Source organism: Manis javanica, chromosome 13 (genome assembly GCF_040802235.1).
Source record: "Manis javanica isolate MJ-LG chromosome 13, MJ_LKY, whole genome shotgun sequence".
Taxonomy (NCBI): domain Eukaryota; kingdom Metazoa; phylum Chordata; class Mammalia; order Pholidota; family Manidae; genus Manis; species Manis javanica.
The window spans coordinates 66850013-66868529 of NC_133168.1; the positions used below are offsets into that span (position 1 = coordinate 66850013).

General features: G+C 41.2%; 1 protein-coding gene and 1 long non-coding RNA gene across 6 annotated transcripts in view; one reads left to right on the forward strand and one right to left on the reverse strand.

Moving 5' to 3' along the window:
* The window catches only part of PLEKHG1 (pleckstrin homology and RhoGEF domain containing G1), a 202607-nt gene that overhangs the window by 73590 nt on the left and 110500 nt on the right, over positions 1-18517 (forward strand). The window contains exon 1 of one of the 5 annotated variants that reach the window (XM_037022999.2): positions 7688-8059. The exons of 3 other annotated variants lie outside the window; for them this stretch is intronic. In XM_037022999.2, coding sequence (XP_036878894.2) covers positions 7975-8059 — 85 coding nt within the window. In that variant the 5' untranslated portion in view covers positions 7688-7974. Of the gene's footprint in view, positions 1-7687; positions 8060-18517 lie in introns of those variants that run through there. One more of the 5 variants, XM_017673921.3, reaches the window with a different exon arrangement.
* LOC108405683 (uncharacterized) overlaps positions 8080-18517 on the reverse strand; it is a 28737-nt gene continuing 18299 nt past the window's right edge. Inside the window, exon 3 of the long non-coding RNA XR_012124318.1 lies at positions 8080-16022. This is a non-coding gene — a long non-coding RNA (uncharacterized lncRNA). The remainder of the gene's footprint in view (positions 16023-18517) is intronic.

Below are 18517 nucleotides of genomic sequence, written 5' to 3' on the forward strand. Positions count from 1 at the left end.
GCTAACATATGCCCCTCATATAAAATGTTTTATTGGGAAAGAAATTCTAAATTCTGAAATCTGATGTGTGAATAGTCTGTTTTCCATTAACTTGGGGCAAATATCTATTAGCCTGCTTAATCCTTAGTATGTTTAGTGGTAACACTATCTTTTATACTATTTCATTAATAGTAGTAGCTACCACCATTTAAAATTATGTTTAAAAAAATTGTGTTTCTATGCTCACTTCCTTGCTGTCTGCAGAAACAACAACAGATTTCTGGGACTGCCAAATTTGGGAGCCTTCAACAATCACAGTGGAGGAGGAGAGAGAGGAGGGTTATACCTCCAGTGGCATCAAGGGAGAGACTTATACCACTGGGAAGTGAGAGGGAGGCTGCTAGAAGGAGCTCACCCGGCAAAGGTGCTCTTGTCTGGGATGGTCCAAATTCTCTTAGACAGAAAACCCAGTTAGTCAGCTGTTCAGAATTAAAAAGTCTAATACCAGATACTCTCAGCAAAAGAGGAACGGCTTATAAGGTCTTTCCAATGGGTTCCTTTGTCCTTAATGTAAGTGATATTTGTGGCCCCTTAAATGTTGGTATGAGTAATATCTAGTACTGAAAGACAAAATGTGGCAAAAAAAAAAAAAAGTAAATATGTTTCTCCAATTTTTCTAGTCAAATGTTTTAAAACTGAGTCAAATGAACACTTAAATTTACCAGTGACTGAACAAGCTTTAATAATTCTAGAAAGTGAACATGGAGAAATCTAAATCCTTATGCCATTAATAACTCCCCATACATAAACAAGAATTATTTCTTAACACAAATAATCCATGTTAACTTCAAATGCCTTAGTAAACAGAAGTTTTTATGTTAGGTTCAGGCTGAATTACCCATCTTGACCCAATCTAATTGATGTAAGTGGTAGGAATTAATTTTGTGCAGACAGGGATAAAGACTAATCCAGGTCAATCAGCGCCTTGTAATTAATCCACATACCCTTTTTAAAAGAGAGAGAAATGTTGGCACATTCTCTGGTTTAAGGTTCTGCTCCAATCTAATATAGAGTTCTAAAATTTTACGAAGTTCAAATTTCAGGATGGAATTACAAATAACAAAGGTTTTGCTAAAGCAGATGGCTGTTGCCAATTGCCAAATGTTGAGGTTTTCTTTGGAATCTGTTCCAACCGTCTGTGAACAAATGAATGAGTATGTGAATTAAAGACAAAACATTACTAGGTGCCTTTAAAAATGGTTAGAAAACTTGGATTTTATCATATTAGGATAACATTGACCCTGCAGTTTTTAAGCCTGAAACCTCTGAATACTAATTAATTATAAACTGGAAATCAGTCTAAACTCATCACCTCTCATTTCTGGGAATATAGATAATAAATTCCTAAAAAAAAATTATTAATGGATGATTTTCCACAAAATCAATATGTTGAACTAATTCTGATTAAATTACTTATGTAAGTGAAGTATCCCTCTAATGTAAAGTAGTCTTGCCTTACTTTGATGTAGAGGAGAAAGTCAATGTGGTAATCATTTTGCAGTGTATTAAGGGATTAGCATGAGAAGGCCTAATTGCCTTAATTTTGTTTTAGTTGCTATGTTTTTAACAAAGTACAAGTTTAATAGTTTTTAATATATTTTAACCTAGGTTTTTAAATCTCGTAGTGAATACTAAGCTACAAAGCGATGTTTGGTGGTGTGTTAAATTTCTTGAGCTTTATGGCTATGCTTAGCAATGTAGATAGGATTTCATAGGGGCACAAAAGATGTGAATCTTTAATCTGAATTGGAGATGTGGATCTGCAATCCACTTTCACCACCGTGCTCTCTTCAAAGACTTCATAGAATAAAGTAGGTGTCATAAAGTAGATCATGTTTTCCCATGGGAATTATTTTATAATTATGGGCTGCTTCCTTTGCCAGAACTTAGCACCTAATTATAATAATAGCATGTTTTAAAAATTACAGCAGCTGTGATAGAAATATGCACACTAATTGTACCAAAGTCCCCAGAACACTAATGCATTCATTCAATAAGGATTCATTGAGTATATACTGTGTGCCAGGCACTATTCCAGGCTATGGGGATTTGATGTGGGCAGAAAACACATGGCCTCCCACCCTCATCAATATTACAGAATAGACTACTAGGGAGATGACTATAAACCAAATAGCCATTGCAGATTTTAAAAGCTAGAAAGGAAACAATTATGGTTATTGCCTTGAGGAGGTGGTGGCTGAACTGTGGTCTAACAGGTCAGTCGGAGCTGTGGGTGGGAGGTTGTTCATGGCAGAAGAGCAAACTGTAGGGACCATGACTCCCTGGAGGAAATTCAAGAGCAGTCATGAGTCTGGACCAGCACAAGAGAGGAAGCCATAAGGTTAACAAGGAGGCAGAGACTGGACATGTGGGGTGCTGAACCCCACGTTGAAGATTTGATCATTGTCCATGAAGAAAAGAAAAGGCACAGAAGTGTTTTCAGTGGCTGGGGTAGGGATGGGGTGACATCAGATTTGCAATTTGAAAAGGTTGCAGCGTGATAGTCCTATACCCTCCAGGAGATGCTTTAAGAGGTTTAAATGCTGATATTTACGAGAACATTATACTAGGACAGTTGAAGGATGACCAGGGCAGAGATGGACAACAGTAAGTCACATTTGAGAGAAAGTTAAGAAGTGAAAAAAAAAAAAAAAGCCTGGAGGTGGTGGTGATTTGAATATCTGGAATGAAGGTGGAAAGGATGAGGGTGAGGCTCTGGAAAGAGCCACTCACCTGTGGGTAAAGTCATCTTAAGCTGAGTCAGCTGCCAAAGTAAAAATTGTACACGGCATAAGGTAAGGCTTGCCTCCGAGCACCAGGTCCCACACACCCACAAATGCAACTGCGTGACCATTGAAGTGAACTGTGGCACAAATCAATTTGCTGTAAATCACCAAATAAACAAAATGGCCCACACTGAGTGCAGCATCTGCCAGAGATATCAATCCTCAGGAGTTATTTTGTCCCCCAAATGCCAAGTGCATGGGCCAGTCCATCAAATATTGGGGCTTGGTGGGGGAAAGGGCAATAAAGACCCTCTATTCCAATTCGAGACTTTAAAACAAAGGAGTAAGGCAGGTGGAGACTAAACCCTCTCCTTTATTACTGGTGAAGCTGGTGGTGGAGGCTGTGTCCTTTATCTGTGGGCAGGTGGGCATCCTAATACTACCTCAGAATCAGACGCTTTCCCGTGCCGTGGGCTGAATGGGGCGGGCTTCCCACACAGAAGTGCATTTTGCCTCGTCACACTTAATGGTGTCAAGAAGTAAAGCAAAATTTGTGGGGCCTTGTGGATAAAATGAAAGTTTCTATGGCCAGGATTCTCACCTGGCCCTGGTCGGCTAGCTCACTGGACACCTGCGGGCAATATGGTGCTATCAACTCTGTATAAAGAGCTCCACCCAGTGCTCTGGGTGCCATGGTAGCACGGCTGCAGGAGAGCAGAGCAGAGCCTGGAGTGGTGGCAGTGCCAAGGACAGAGGCCCAGAGGACGGCCGTGCCGGCCGAGAGACCCAGAGGCAGAGACCGGCTTGTTGTGTGCAGACTCGCTCTGAGTGAACAGGATTCTAGTGATTGACCTGCCACCATGGAAATAACGTTGGGTATAACCCTTTCACCCCAAGAACACTTTACTGCCCTTTCTTTGGTCACATTGAATCCATAGTGAACTTGCCTGGGGCTGAAACCCATTGGCAAGACAGGCCTCTGGGCAGCTCTCTGCCAAGAGAACCAGAGACTGGGGCTCCATTACACCTGCTCCGTTGTCCCTCCTACACGCACTGAGCTAATTCCTGATTCCTGCCCCTGAGAGAAGTCTATGTGAGGGATCAAAGACCAGGAGCCCCAACACCTCACCCCAGTGGAAGAAAACAGCAGGAGCAAGTTCTTTGCACATAGCCCCACCTGCCCCCCAGCTGCTCCTTCCTGGAGTAATAGGAGGTGTTTGTTACAGAGATGGAGGTCATAATTCTGATGGCCGAATGTGCATTTTGGCAGTTGACAGCCATATTATCGTAGCCTGACGTGCTTAATGTGTGTTTACACGATCAGTATTTGTGTCCTCTGTGTGTCCAGAATTAGGATAGGTCCTAAGAAATTACAAAAAAGCAAATGTCCCAATTCAGCCCTCATACTCTATAGAGGATGGGTGGAGAAGTATTTATGTTTATGATATTTAGGAAATAGTTGGTAATGCATAGTCACCATAGGAAATTAGAAGCAAGCATCTGTGAACTAAAGCTTGTTGTGAGCCGTATCAGCCTTTAAAAAGCCTTCAGCAGGATTCTGGTTTTCTAGATATCCTGACTAAAGAAAAAGTGTGTTTCCTTCCTCAGTGTGTCCCTTTTTTGAGAGGAGGGGGAGGGTATCTTATAATAAGACTAATGTGGAGGAAAATGACCTCATGTGCCTGTGGTTGAGCTGTTTCCCTCTGTGTCCAGGTGGAAGGATGTGGGCAGCCGATGGCGGGTCTGTTTCAGGAAGTGTACATATGAATCGGGAAGGGCGGGGTTGACCTACTCAGGCAGGACATTACTCTTCTTCCTCTTCCTGACCACGTTGCCCACAGCAGTCATGGTCACTGCTCAGCTTCCTGTTGGAGGAAACCTTGGACACTGAGTGTCCACCTGCTACAGCTGGCAGACCAAGGACAGCAAAGTGTTTGATGCTTCTGTGTCCCCTGAGCCGTGAATCTCCATGCAGACCCCTTCTCAGTAGCATCCAGGGCCTGACACATCTGAAGCAAAGGTAGAGCCATGGCTCTGTGGGTTGGAAGGGACAGGAAACTGTGGCCTTGACAAATCATGTTCTGGACCAAACATCACAGGCAAGTGACATGTGGGTGGGCCTGGGGTAGAGAAGAGGCAAGGTGATGTTATATGATGTGGTCTTGGGGGTAGTGGCCAGCAGGAGGACTTCGCAGAAGGATGAAGGTATCAGGTGGCCAACTGGTGCAGAGATGTGGGGTGGGTGCTGCTGGGCCCCGGTCATGGTGTCGATTCTCTCCCTCCAGCAAACTCCGCTGGTCACATGCACTGCGATAATGAATGTCATGGTCCCCTACTGCAAAAAGCCCACAGTCTAGTAACTTGGATTCTTCATACCATCCTTGGATCGATTCCAGGCTGGTAACATAAGAAAGTGTGGGGAGCTGGAGGAAAAGGTGGACTCAGACTTAGTAAAGTGGCCACTTCAGGGCAAGCCCTGGGAATCCATATTTCATAAAGTATTTCTGATGCACAGTGAGGTTTAGGGACAGCTGGCTGAGAGGGACAGATGGAAGTAAGTACAGGTGACCCTTGAACAACATGGATTTGAATGGCATGAGTCCGTGTATACATAGATTTTTTCGATTGAAAAATATTTTGGAGATTTGTGACAATTTGAAAAATCATTTTCTTTTCTCTAGCTTACTTTACTGTAAGAATACAATATATAATATGTACACATACAAAATACGTTTTAAGCAACTGCTTCTATTATCAGTAAGGCTTCCAGTTAATAGTAGGCTATTAGTAGTCAAGTTTTGGGGGAAGTAAAAAGTTATATGCAGATATTCGACTGGGCAGGGGGCGGTCAGCACTCCTAACCCCCATTGTCCGAGGGTCAGCTGCAGACCATAGTCGCAGTGCTGTGGGAAGGGCTGTAGCTACATGTTAGCAAGCTGTGAGAATGCAGAGGAGGCACACATACAAGGAAGAAGCAGTGTGAGGCTTGGGGAATTTTATTTGAAGATCAGTTGGTCCCACTTACTGACTTTCTCACATACTTCCCTGATGGGTAACCGAGCCATGCAGGGTTCTGGGTCTGAATTTGGTGGTTCACTGTGCTTCGGAAATGGCTCTGGCCACAAGTCCTGCATCTCCCACTTGGGCTTCTGATGAGCCCACTGGGACAGGGTCTGGTATTTACAGGGATCTCAGGTATGTGGCAGTTGTAATGACTGAGACCCAATGAAGAGCACCATTTGGAGAGTTAGTTCTCTAGTCTTCAGAGCTAATCTTTTGCTTTCAGCATCACTGTGTTATCTCTGCCACCTCATCCCAAGGATGGGTCCAAAGGTGGCTTCTGCTTGCCTTGATAGGGCCTTTTCTAGAATCCTTACCACACTTCATCCCCAGCCCATTCATCTCCAGCAATTGGACACAGAGTTCCTGAGTGAGATGCCCCAAGGTAAATACATGTGCTGTGTTCTCATCTCCTGACTTTGTCCCCTGAAGAGTGACCCTAGGCCATCCCTAGGATTCCTGTTAAATCCCTCACCTCCAAACCAGGACCAGACCCAGGCTTGAGGACCTCGTTCCCCTGCTGCCCTCTTGGGATGCCACCCCACTCCCACAGGCAGTGTCCCCAGCAGAAGGCAGGTTCAGCCTGTCTTTGTGACTCTGAGGGTCACAGGAATTGAGAGACTGTTGGAAGCCTCTATGCCCCTTTCCCTGAAGGGCAGAGAACATTGCTCCCTGAGCAGCTGTCAAGGCCCAGCTCAGCCCTCTGACACAAAAGGAGAAGATGCCATGGCAAACAGAGTCCCCACTCCAGGGAGGGGGGGTGTGCATGGCGATGAGAAGCAGCGCTTGTACCTTGAACCCCGCCGTGGGTTCGGAGTGTGGACGGAGTAGAGCCAACAGCTTCCTACACTCACACCATTTCAAATTCCCAAGCTTCATTTCTTTTTACCCTCCATCTGCAATGATACTAAAGTTTTTCCACATTTTGGAAATGTCAAAATAATGAGCAAATTAGGCACATTTTGACTAAATGAATATATGAAGTGTGTATCCTCAAAACACTGCTACTATATAGTAAATTGTAGTCTTTTTAAACATAGTATGAAGAATATGGAGGGATTTGGGGAAGATGCCTGCTCCTGCAAAAATAACTTTGATCTTATTAAATAAGGTGTAACTGGAGAAGTGAGAAAAAATGTGAAATCAGTTTTGGATTATTCCATCTGCATAATCCATAAAAGCCATAAGGATGGAAAATAATATAAAAACCTCTCAGGCTGCCTACAGTTAATTCAATCTTAGTATCACCCAGACTGAATGAATGTAACATACAGGGATACTCAAGAGATTCTAGAACTTTCTACTTGCCCCTCCCACATCTCTAACCAATGTGGCCCTGCATATTGACCAGTAGGGGGCATATGTGAGCAATGTACTGCAGTAGTGAAGCTCACTCAGGTTGCACCTACTCAGTGTGGGGCAACCCTGGCAAATTTGCCAGGAGAAAGAAGGAATTAGGCCACTGGAATTAATTCTTTTAAAACCCTTTGAGAGTTTTCAAGATTGTGAGTTTTTATTAAGTTCCTTAATCAACTTTCCGCATCCACAAAAGCTGATGTAAATATGTGAAGTGAACCCTCAGGACATTAGAAATGCTTTTCATATATTGTAAACAAATTGTTTATCTGAAAGAATGATTCTTTTAAGAACAACAATTGTCTGAAAGCTGTTCCAGCTTAGCAGAGAAAATTCGCTAGGAAAAGATAAATAGATACATAGTTACATGCTTCCACCCTGCCCACTTTTTATACACAGTCATTTTCAAATGTTGAAAAATGAGACTTCTTCAAGTGCAAAATGAAGAATAAAAAAAAAATCCCATGAAAAGGAGATTGGCACTTCTGTAATATTGGCCACCCTCTTCTACTGATAAGCTCTAGTCAGTGTCCCTCGTTTATATATTTGTTCTTGTCTGCGTTTTCTCATCTCATCCCCCAAACTTTCCCTGGGCCTCCTGCAGGAGGGCTGACAGCACCAGCTGGGTGGGAATGTGGGTGGAGGACGAAGGCGGTAGAACTGCCCAGACCTGTCCGCCTTGGGTGTAGCACCTCATCGCAGGTGGACATGATGCCGTGGCAGTCTGACAGGGCTGTCCACCCCTCCCGGTCGCCCAGCAGGGCCACGGCTGCCAGGGGAGCTGTCAGCAGCCATGGTGGGGGCTCTGGTCAGAGGATGGCGGAGCCGGAGCTCTCCCCGAAGGGCTAAAGCCAAGCTTCTCATCTCACAGAGTCAAGGTAGAATTCAGATTCAGGCTATGTTTGCGACACTCTGCTATGACTGTCATTTTTTTCCTTAAGGGTGCAACAAGGTGATGATAACCTTACAAGATTTTTCCTCTTCAAATAGCATTAGGAAATCTATAGTTTGTTTTTCTTCTCAGGTTATTCTAAATTATGGCTAACTCACTTGTACGAGGTCTATTTTCTGTTTTCCTGTCAAAGACATATGTGTCTTCTGTAGTCACACTGTAAAAGATCATTATTCCCACCTTATTTCTTTCAAAAGCTTTTATTTTAAGATGTAACCCTTGTTCTGTAGCATTTGTATTTGACTAGGAAGACAGAGAAGTTTTACCTACTTTTGACAAATTCTAGTCTAAGCCTTATCACTTTATTACCTATGGTATGGGAGATAGTAAAAGTAATGAGCATCTGGGTTTCCCTTTTAATTATTTTTATTTTCTGTTACTATGTTTTGAGACAACAGTAAGTGCTAGTGTCCAAAATGGAACTCTCCTGTTAACTTATTGTGCCCTTTTCTGAAACAAATTTTCAATGGCATGAAATACTTTTGAAATACCCAACCTTGTTCTGTTCTGTCTAGACCTTGGACTTCTTAATGATACATGTGTACATATTTAGAAGGGAACTCTTTGGTCTTGCTGATGATGGGCCTGTAATAGAAGCACAGAGCCAGCAGAGGAAGCAAGTATGAGCTGGAAGTAATAAGCTCCCAGGGGCTTTCTAGCTGGCCTGCTGCCCCTCACAGTGCTTTTATCTGACCAGGGTCCTGAGAGTTTTCTAACCAGTAAATGCAAGTGTTCTTTCGCTTCAACAGATACGTATAGAAAGCCAATATGTGCCAGGCATTTTTCTAGATACTGTCATGCTCTGACCTATAGCTAACTGACAATTGAGAGGTACAAAAACTAGATGATGTAATTTGTCTTGTTTTGATGGTGGTTTCCAGCCATACTTTTCAGGAAGACTGTATTCAAGAAGCATCAAGCCAAGAGATTGTTTTGAAAATAATCTGATAAGTATTCATTGCAAGATAGTAAACTGGTTATTTAACCAGGTATGCAAAAGATAGAAGGTTCTGCTGGGCTCTGAACTGCCAAAAGGATTAGTGACTATTTGCAAAACCTGGACATTAGGAGTATGAGTCATAATATTTCAAACATGGGTCTCCTGATTCTTATTTAACAATGCTTGCAGCTTTACAGTGTGACAAAGTAATATGCTAACATATAAGAGATGGTCTTTTTTTTTAAACTACTTTATTGAGATATAATTTACATGCCATACAATTCACGGATTGAAAGGGTACAATTCAGTGATATATTATCTTTTTTTAAGTTGTGCTAAAATGTATATAACAAAATTTGCCATTTTAGCCATTTCAAAGTATAATTCAGTGGTATTAATTACATTCACAATTTTGTGTGACCATCACCACTATCTACTTCCAAAACTTTTTCATAACCCCAAACGGGAATTCTGTAACCATTAAGCAATATTCCCCATCTTCGCTGCCTTCTCCTTTAATGTTAACCTCTAAATTACTTTCTGTCCCTATGAATTTGACATTTCATACAAGTAGAATCATACAACATTTGTCCTTTCATGTCTGGCTTATTTCCTGGAGCATGTTTTCATGATTCATCCATAGCATTTATCAGAACTTCATTCTTTTCTATGGCCTGATAGTACGTTTTAGTTCCTTTCTATTTTATTCTCCCTTCCTTACATACTCTAGGTATTTTTCAGTCTACTGGTATTTTTGTATTTAAGTTATTTAAGTATGAGGAGACTCTTAGGAGTATTTTTGGTTAGTTCTTAAAAACGGGGCCATAGATTAATCTTTTAAAAAATCTTGTCATCCCTAATGGCTATCCAGGTCCTGGCAGAGAGGAATTATTCAGCATATTTACCTTGAGATGGACAGGTGAATGGTTTTTAAAGATATCTCTGCTACAGATGATTTCCACACTTTCTCAATATCTAACTGGGAACAAACATTTGTAAATTTTAAATTGCAGCTAAGTGATTTGTTTAATGAACTTCTGTTCTTCAATGAAGCTCCCATGAGTGCTGGAAAGGCTTGGTTGTGTTGCTCATTTGCAGAGTGACCTGCATAGCATTCATTTCCCTGTGGTCCTCCCTACTTATCTAGATGATGAGCCCAGGGAGAGCTAAGTGGTTTGATACTCTCTAAATCCACCATGCCCATTGTGCTTTGTGAAGCAGGCATCCAGGGACTGAGAGCAGTGACTTCAGGAAGGTGAGATGCAAGATGTTATAAAGTAAGGAAACTGGTTTCATCTATGACCTGTGTAATCTGTCTTGATGCTTTGTAAGCCGTACCACATACCTAAGTTCTTACTGCTCTTTACATTTCAGAAGGCATACAGACTACCATTGGCTTACTATAGAGCTATATACCCTATAGTCAAAAGGAAAGCCCTTCCTTCCTCATTTCTCAGTGACAGCCTGTAATCATCTTTGAGTAATTTTTAAGATTCTTTCTAAACCACCATTTCCTTCTTTGTGTCTGCTGGGATCAGCTTCTTGTATCAGTGGAATAATTCTCATTCCTCTCCAAGCCCAACCACCCACCTACTGAGAACAGGTAACTATAAATCTCAGCCAACTTTCTTTTTCAACAATTATGCTGGGAGGAAGATGATGAAGTCAGTTCAAATATTTATTGAGGACCTGGGAGAAGTTTCAGGTAGCCATTAAAGACAGTATGACTGAGTTCTACCCACACCTATTTCCTCATTCAGTGCCAGCTGGGGCTTGAAGGAACAGGGACCTGGGTTGCTGTCTAGCTAGGACTGGGAGAGGTTTGAAGCAGACTGGAATTTTAACCTTATCCCACACATGGCCAAATAATTTCAGGCCTGGATAAAGTGAATACTGAGAAACTGCACACCTAGATTGCAATATGATTTGTTTATAAATGAAAAGCATTTTATCTTTGTAAACCAAAATTAATATTAATCTCACTTCATAATTAATGGTAATGACTAAATATGGCAATAATGCTTTAAAATAGTTTACTGTATCTGTCACTGTTTTCTGATGGAATTTAATAGACTCTTTTACTCTGCCCTATAGTAATTTTACTTAATTTAGATGAGTTATAGAGGTCTTTTCCCAACTTTGCCCATAATAAACTTTGAAATTACCATTTGATAAGAACCCTTTGTTTTAATTAGAATAATTGTAGGTCTCATAACTCAATATTCACTAAGCAGCTTTTATATACATGTAAGACCAAAGGGCCTGCTGGAAAGACAAAATAATTTCTAAGACTCCTTTTTTTCTTTTTTGGTATAACTGACATATAACATTATGTTACTTTCATGTGTACAGCACGATTTGATATTTGTATATATTTTGAAATGGTCACCACAATAAGTCTAGTTAACATCTGTCACCATACATAGGTATAGAATTTTTTCTCTTGTGATGACGACTTTTAGGATCTATGTAAGGCTTGTCCTTGACCTCAAAAAAAGTGTTTGTGATCTAGAGAAAAAAATGTAAAAGAATACAATAAATATGATATGAATAGACAGAATTAAGTAAGTGCTAAATGGATATTAGAGGAAAAAGTGATTAATTTTAAGAGATAGTACAGAGTTTTCCAAGTAAGTAGAACTTGAATTGGCCCTTCCAAACCATTGAGGATACTTTCAACTCTGAAATTAGGACTAATAGTTAATGTTTGCTTTTGTGAGGCTTTCGGTCTTTTTTAACTCATGAAGATTCTACTAAGTCATATTGAAGACTTGAAATTAATTTAGTTATGTACTGTTAAGGGCAATTATAATGTAGAAGTAAACTCAAAAGCCCCATTAGTACATTGTGATTTCCATATTTAGAGAACAGTAAAAAGAGGATCCCAAGGGCAGGTACTACCTGGGCAAAAGCACAGAGGTAGGAAAAGCTAATGGCATTCGTAGGGAATGTTGAGCCATCCAGTATGGCTGTAGTTCCAAGCCAGACCCTAGAAAGCCTAACTACCAAGATAGGAGATTCGACTCGATCTGTAGACCATAAGGAACTATACATCCAGCTTTCCTGGTGGAGGGTAACCGTAGCTTGAGTTTTAGAAGCGAGCCATGTGAAGAGATGCTCTGAGTAAATAATAATTGAATATAGAAGGTATGTTAAAGAGGCTATTGTGATTCAGGCCAGAACTATGAAAGTGACAGTAAGGAGAGAAAGGACGAGTAGAAGAGATAAATTGGCTGATTCTATGTTATGGTCTATGTAAAATGTATTATTTATTGAGCTCTATTGTCTCAATGATTGTGCCCATGGCATTTTAATTTATACAGGTGACTGAGTAACAACACAGAGTCTAATGCCCCTGAAAGAAGATTTTTATTCCTTATGTGTCCCAGGAGGAGGGACGTGGTATGCCACACAGGGCCACGTGGGGAAGCTCCAGTGTGGGTCAGGAGGCAGAAAGGAGTGAGGAAAGCCTTTTAGTGGGGTTTCAGTAGGGTTGCCCCTACAAGGCCAGACAGGGGAACAGCTTAGGATTAGCTTGCTTGAATATTCTGGCAGGCCTTGGAAGGAGGGGCTGTCCCTAGCTGTCCGGTGCCTGGCCCTGGGGAAAGCAGGGCAGAGAAATGTTGATTTGGTGCGTGGACTGTAAGATAAAGAGGTGGTTCCGAGTACAGGCTCTGAATCGCAGCGGACATGTAAGCATGTTCGGCTGTTAGTGTGGCCCTGTAATTTAATGGATGCCAAGTAGACGGATACAGAATCTAGGAAAATACAAGTTAGAAAAATCTGTGTACCAGGGCACTTGGCTAAATGCTTTGCATGCTCGGTCTCATTTTATGCTCTCAGCAATCTGCAGTTAAGTGCTGAACTGTCCCCATTTTATACATGAAGCAATGAAGACCCAAAGCAGTTCAACAACTTGCCCAAGTTCATAGAAGGAATAGTGATTTTGGAGCCAGATTCAGCCCTAGGCATCAGCAGCTCCAGTCCCCTGCTGCAGATCTCTATGATCCGTTGCCAATGGCTTTCTCTGATTACTCTTCCTTGCTCTGGGCCTAGGACAGGAGACTAGCCCTGCTGAAAAAGGAGTGGTGGAACTATTCTGATAAAGCAGGCAGAAACAGGAAGACTTACAAAGAGACAGGGAACTACATGAATCCACCTCTGTTCCTTAGTCCAGGCAGTTCTGGGAAGCTTCTCTATCAGAATAGTATAGAGACGCATGTATTTGTTTACTGCTGGCTACCACTCAGCATGTTAAAAAAGTAAATTAAATGTGTGACTTAATTGCCATCTCCTCCCTTCCTGGAAATTGTTTCTCAACATTCTCTCTGATCATTCTAACTCTGGGCCTTGGAAGCTCTCATGTCAGCAAACAAAACCCTTGGAAGATTCCTTCCTTCCCTGTGTCATCAGCCAGTGATCCAAATTGCCTATGGAATAATCTCTGAATGCTCTGGCATAGACTATGAGGTCCCGCATGAGTAAATACCTGGTTTGGTCACAGTCCAGCATGAGACCTTGGTGCAAGCCAACCACTCCCCATGACTCCGTCTGTTCACAACCACCACGGCTTTGTTCTTGGACACATGGCTGCCTTCTCACCCTTTCTCTGTACACGTTCACGCATCACTTCCATGAAGAGCCAGCTTGGTGCTCAGCCTCCATGGGAAAACGTCCACAGTGCACGTAAATCATGCAGCATCTATGAGGCATCTGCTTTGCACAAGCCATAAGGGGAATATGGAGCCATGACTGACCCAGGTCAGGACCTCAGGGAGCTTGTGACTAGCTTGAGAGACAGGGTGAAAGGGTAGAAGATGCAAATAACACTGCAAGAGGCTGGAGGCTATGTCACACAAGAGTTAAGGAGCCATTCCCCACCAACCTGGCACCACTTGTATGTAGTTTCTGCTTTTTGCTCATCTTCATCTTTCTACCTGCTCCCACTAGCTCACCCAACGAGACTGTGACCTTCTGAGAAATGCATCACAAGTCTAGTTTATAAGAGCTGAAGGAGCACGGCAGGAATTCCTGCTTTCTGTCCACCGTTCAGTCATGTGGGGACAGTCCCTGTCCTCGGGTGCAGGGCTCTCCCGCAGGGCATTACTGTAGCAAAAGGAGCACAGTCTTGGTCCCAGAGTTGCACTGTCTGCTTCAAAGGCCCGTTTTACCACTTCCCAGTTGTATGACTTTGGACGTTGCTTCATCTCAGGGCTGTTAGGGATGACAGTAACGCTTACCTTTAGAGTTGTGAGAATTAAATTAAAAAAGAAAAAAAGAACTTTAAAATGGTACCTGACACATAATAAGGACTCAGTAAGTATTAGCTGTCATGAATTGTTATTACCATGTAGTCCTCATGACTAATTCCCGTCTTATTGGATGTGATCTAGTCAATTCCTCGTGACTGCAGCTGGCTTATCCTTATAAGTCATCACTTCCATCAATCTTCATCCTAGGAAATTTTTCATAAAACCAAAGTTTAAAAACTTGAGCATAAGCATTTCCCCTGAAATGCTGGAGTTATTGGTGTTTTATCATCCCTACATTGACATTTTAATAGCCAACAGTGGCTTTTAAAAGAACTGGGAAGACATGAAGCATCTGTTGGTCTCTATACTGGAGGTTCCTGTTTTGTTTTTGTTTCCATGTGAACCTTATTTTTTCAAAAGTTTGTAAGCCTTTTGCTTCATGGTGAGACTCAGCAACAAGTTTCCATTCCAAAGAACAGTATTTGTCCTACTTGAAAATCGACATGGTTTCCATTTTCTTTACAAATAACTTGGTCACAGCTCTATGCCTCTGTAACTTGAATTTAGCTTGGTGTTTTGCAAATGGAATTTTTCATATTTAATGCTTTGAAAAACTTTTTAAAAGCTGAGAATACAGCATACTGCCCTTCGGTTTTTAGATGCAGAGTTGCCTGTGGTTGGTCTTATAGATAAGGGCATACAAAGTGTTAGGAATTCACTAGAAATACATCTCTGTTCTATAGACAAGGATCCTAGAGTGCAGAAAATATTTCTTCCTTACAGAGAAAACTGCTGATCCTCATTCTTGGAAATTTTAAAGTACAGGGCAGTGGTTAAGAACACTAGCACTAGAGGAAGCAGATGTGGATAGAATCCTGGCTCGGCTCTTCTGCTTACCAATTGTGTAACGTTGGACTTGTTAAATGGCCTACTTAAGCCTCAAATTGCCCATTTTTGAAAGGGGATTAATAGGTTTTTTTTATAAGGACTGAATGAGACTGTGCATGTCAAGTGCCCACAGGAATGCCTAACAAACATAAGTGCTCAAATATTCATTATTCTTGTTTCACAGGCTCTGACCCTAAAGTTTCTATGATGAACTACATCTGGCTGTTAAAGTTTTCTTGTAAAAAAAAAAAAAAGTGTTCTCCTTGAATGGAGGGGGATTTTGTGTAAAAATAATCTGTACTGTGACCAAGTGTACTTAAAGTCAGAGTGGTCAGGAAGAAAGAGGGTGGAAAAACCGTTAAAATAATTCAAACTTAGACTCTTCACCATTAAAAATGTTAATTTATCATTTTCTTGACCACTTTCACAACCAAACACATGAACTCAGGGCACGCTTTGTACAGAAAACTGACTATCAGCCTAAAATAGTGATCAGAGCCCTGGCTTTATATCAAGGTTGTGATGAGGAAGAATTCAGATCACAGAGAATAATTTAGAATGTCTTCCTTTTGCAAATATTTTTTTAAAGTCTGTATATCTTTTACATTGTCTCTTTGATAGTTCAAGTTGAAAGTCTAGGAAGTCCGCAGTGGAATTAGCACTAAAACCAAGACACCGAAGCCATGCCACGGGTGGGAGAAGCAGCATGATCTGCGAGGGCAGTCTTTTCCCCTCTCCCCGAGGCCACGAGCCACTTCAAGGCCTGCAGTGACGGCAGGTTGCCAGCTCTGGAATAGAATCTGCAGTTTCTATTTGAAATCAGAGGACGACATTTAGACACTTGTTAATCTTGCACTAAACACTTTGAATATTTAGTTACACATGCATGTGCACACGCATACACACACACACACACACACACACACACACACACACACATATCCCCCTTCTTTGGGGGATGCATGAGCGCTTGTTGCAATGGTCTGGTTTTCTTCAACCCTGTTGATCTCACTTTGGGAGTGTGTTTCCAAACAACAGCATCTCTATGCAAAATTCGCGAAAGGAATCTTAAGCCAACCAGATTTTGAAAAATGAATGATTCATGAGCACTTTGTAAGTCCACATATGCAAGAAATCATCTATTCAGAGGAAAAAGGTCTCAAGGTAAGGATTCTTCAAAGAAGTATTCTTTGTGTGCATGACAGAGTCCACTGGTAGTGTTTCGGTGGTTTTAGAAATCAAACTTGCAATCTTAGAGAAGTCCTTGTTGCTTTACATGTATCAATCAAATAAAATAATTTGTTGTATTTCAAAGAATAACATTTATTTTGAACTACAAAAAAAATGCAAAAATTATGCTATGGTCAGTGAAAAATTCCTTGGTTTGGATTATTTTGGTGGCTCTAAATTTTGTGTGTATGTATGTATATATAAACACACACCCCCTCCCCATACCCATACATGTGTGTATATATGTGTGTGCATACACACACACAGAGACACATATATACACTGTGCTACATTTTGCTAAAGATTGATTAGAAACCATGTTATTATCAGAAGTACTTTTAAATATATGAATACATTCAAGCATTTTAAAATTTCTCCAAGAGCTGAAATAGAATATATGTGATGGTTTGATTCTGAAAGAATAGGGACCTTTACAAACAATTTGTAAATTCTTGAGCTTAAAAAAAATGGATGAAATAGTAAATTGTTGACCACTTAGCCCCACAGAACAATTTGATGTGCTGTAGGCAATGGAGAGAGGGTTAACCTCAAAGTCAGGCCTGCAGATCTCTAGCTGTGAGCCTTGGGCAGGTTATTTGGGCCCTGCTTCACTGTCCACAGAATCTTTGTGGGATGGCCACGCTTACAGCATCAGTGCTTAAAGGGGGGAGTCCTGGGTGGGCTGGGGAAGGAGGAGTGGGGAGATTTCAGGACACTCAACTGGGAAGTCAGGTACCTGGGGACTGGGGTGGTGGCACCACTGTGGTCCAGGACAAGCTTCTCCTGTTTCAGAATCTTGTCTAGGGCTGGCCCACGAAGGGGGGGGCCTTCGCAAGAGTTCTGCTTGGTCATTCAGAATTCAGATGACCCCAGTGGGAGTCATCAGCTCTTTGTGTACAACTTGGGGGGAGTTTGGCTTCTCCACCTATTGAAACATCTGTTTACACTGACTGCCTGGCTGGGGGGAGATGGACACAGACAGCTCCCTGCTGGGCAAAGGGGAAATGCTGTGTTTTGTTTCCTAATACCAGAGCAGATTTCTTACTGTGAAGAATCAAAAATGTCACCCCATTGTTACCTACCTAGGAAAGCAGTTCTAGTCCTTTTTGATAGATCTAGAGAATCTGCTTCTTAAGAAGTTTTGAAGACATTTTGTTCTGATGGGCTCTTTTTTTTTTTTTTAATATTACAGCTAAAGAGCTAAAGACCAAATATTGGCAAATGGATTGAACCAGGAGATCAACTTTGAACTACCTTGTGTTATATCAATTTTGAAAGTTAGTTGTTAGTTAAGGATGTTGTTGTCATTGTAATGGTTTGACTTCCTACATATTATGAAAATGAGATACAGAGTAAAACCTTACCTATTTCAGCTGATTAGAATATTCAGTTTTAATATTTCCATATATATATATATATAAACATATAGCATGCTCAAGGAAAAGTATTTTGAGAACTTGTAAGGATTGGTCAGACTAATTTATAACAAATAACAAATACTGTAAGGGGGGCTTCTAAAGTTTAGTTTGGGACATGTAACAAAATCCAGTTACCTCCTACGTGCCCCTCCAGGCCAAGCAATAGAGAAAATTGTAAAGCTCCTTATTTATTCTTTCATGACAATTGTGCGGACTGTGTGTGTGCTTGGACAAGGACAGAACCTCTATGTGTATATCAAAAATTGGATTCACCTCTCACTTTAAAAGAGACCAGTGATTTCACTCGTAAGCGTTCATATCTACAGATGATTTGAAAACATGTTAACTTGATTATAATTATTAAGCCCAGTCTCTGAAAAAAAAAATTTAAGTTCTTTTCTCAGCAAGTTGTACTTACACAATTTATATGCTTAATTAACATTCATCTTCTCATGGCTAGCAAAAAGGCAAATTTCAAAGTAACATCAGATGATACAACATCAGTGATTATGTTCACTACCTTCACATCTCCTTTTTATTTCTTCTCTTCATTTTTACGCCCTTCACAGCCAAGATGTAACTGTCCTTAAAACTGGTGAAATTTGAATATACTCAGTGGACTGAACAGAAGTCACTGGCCTGGTTTTATTACTGTG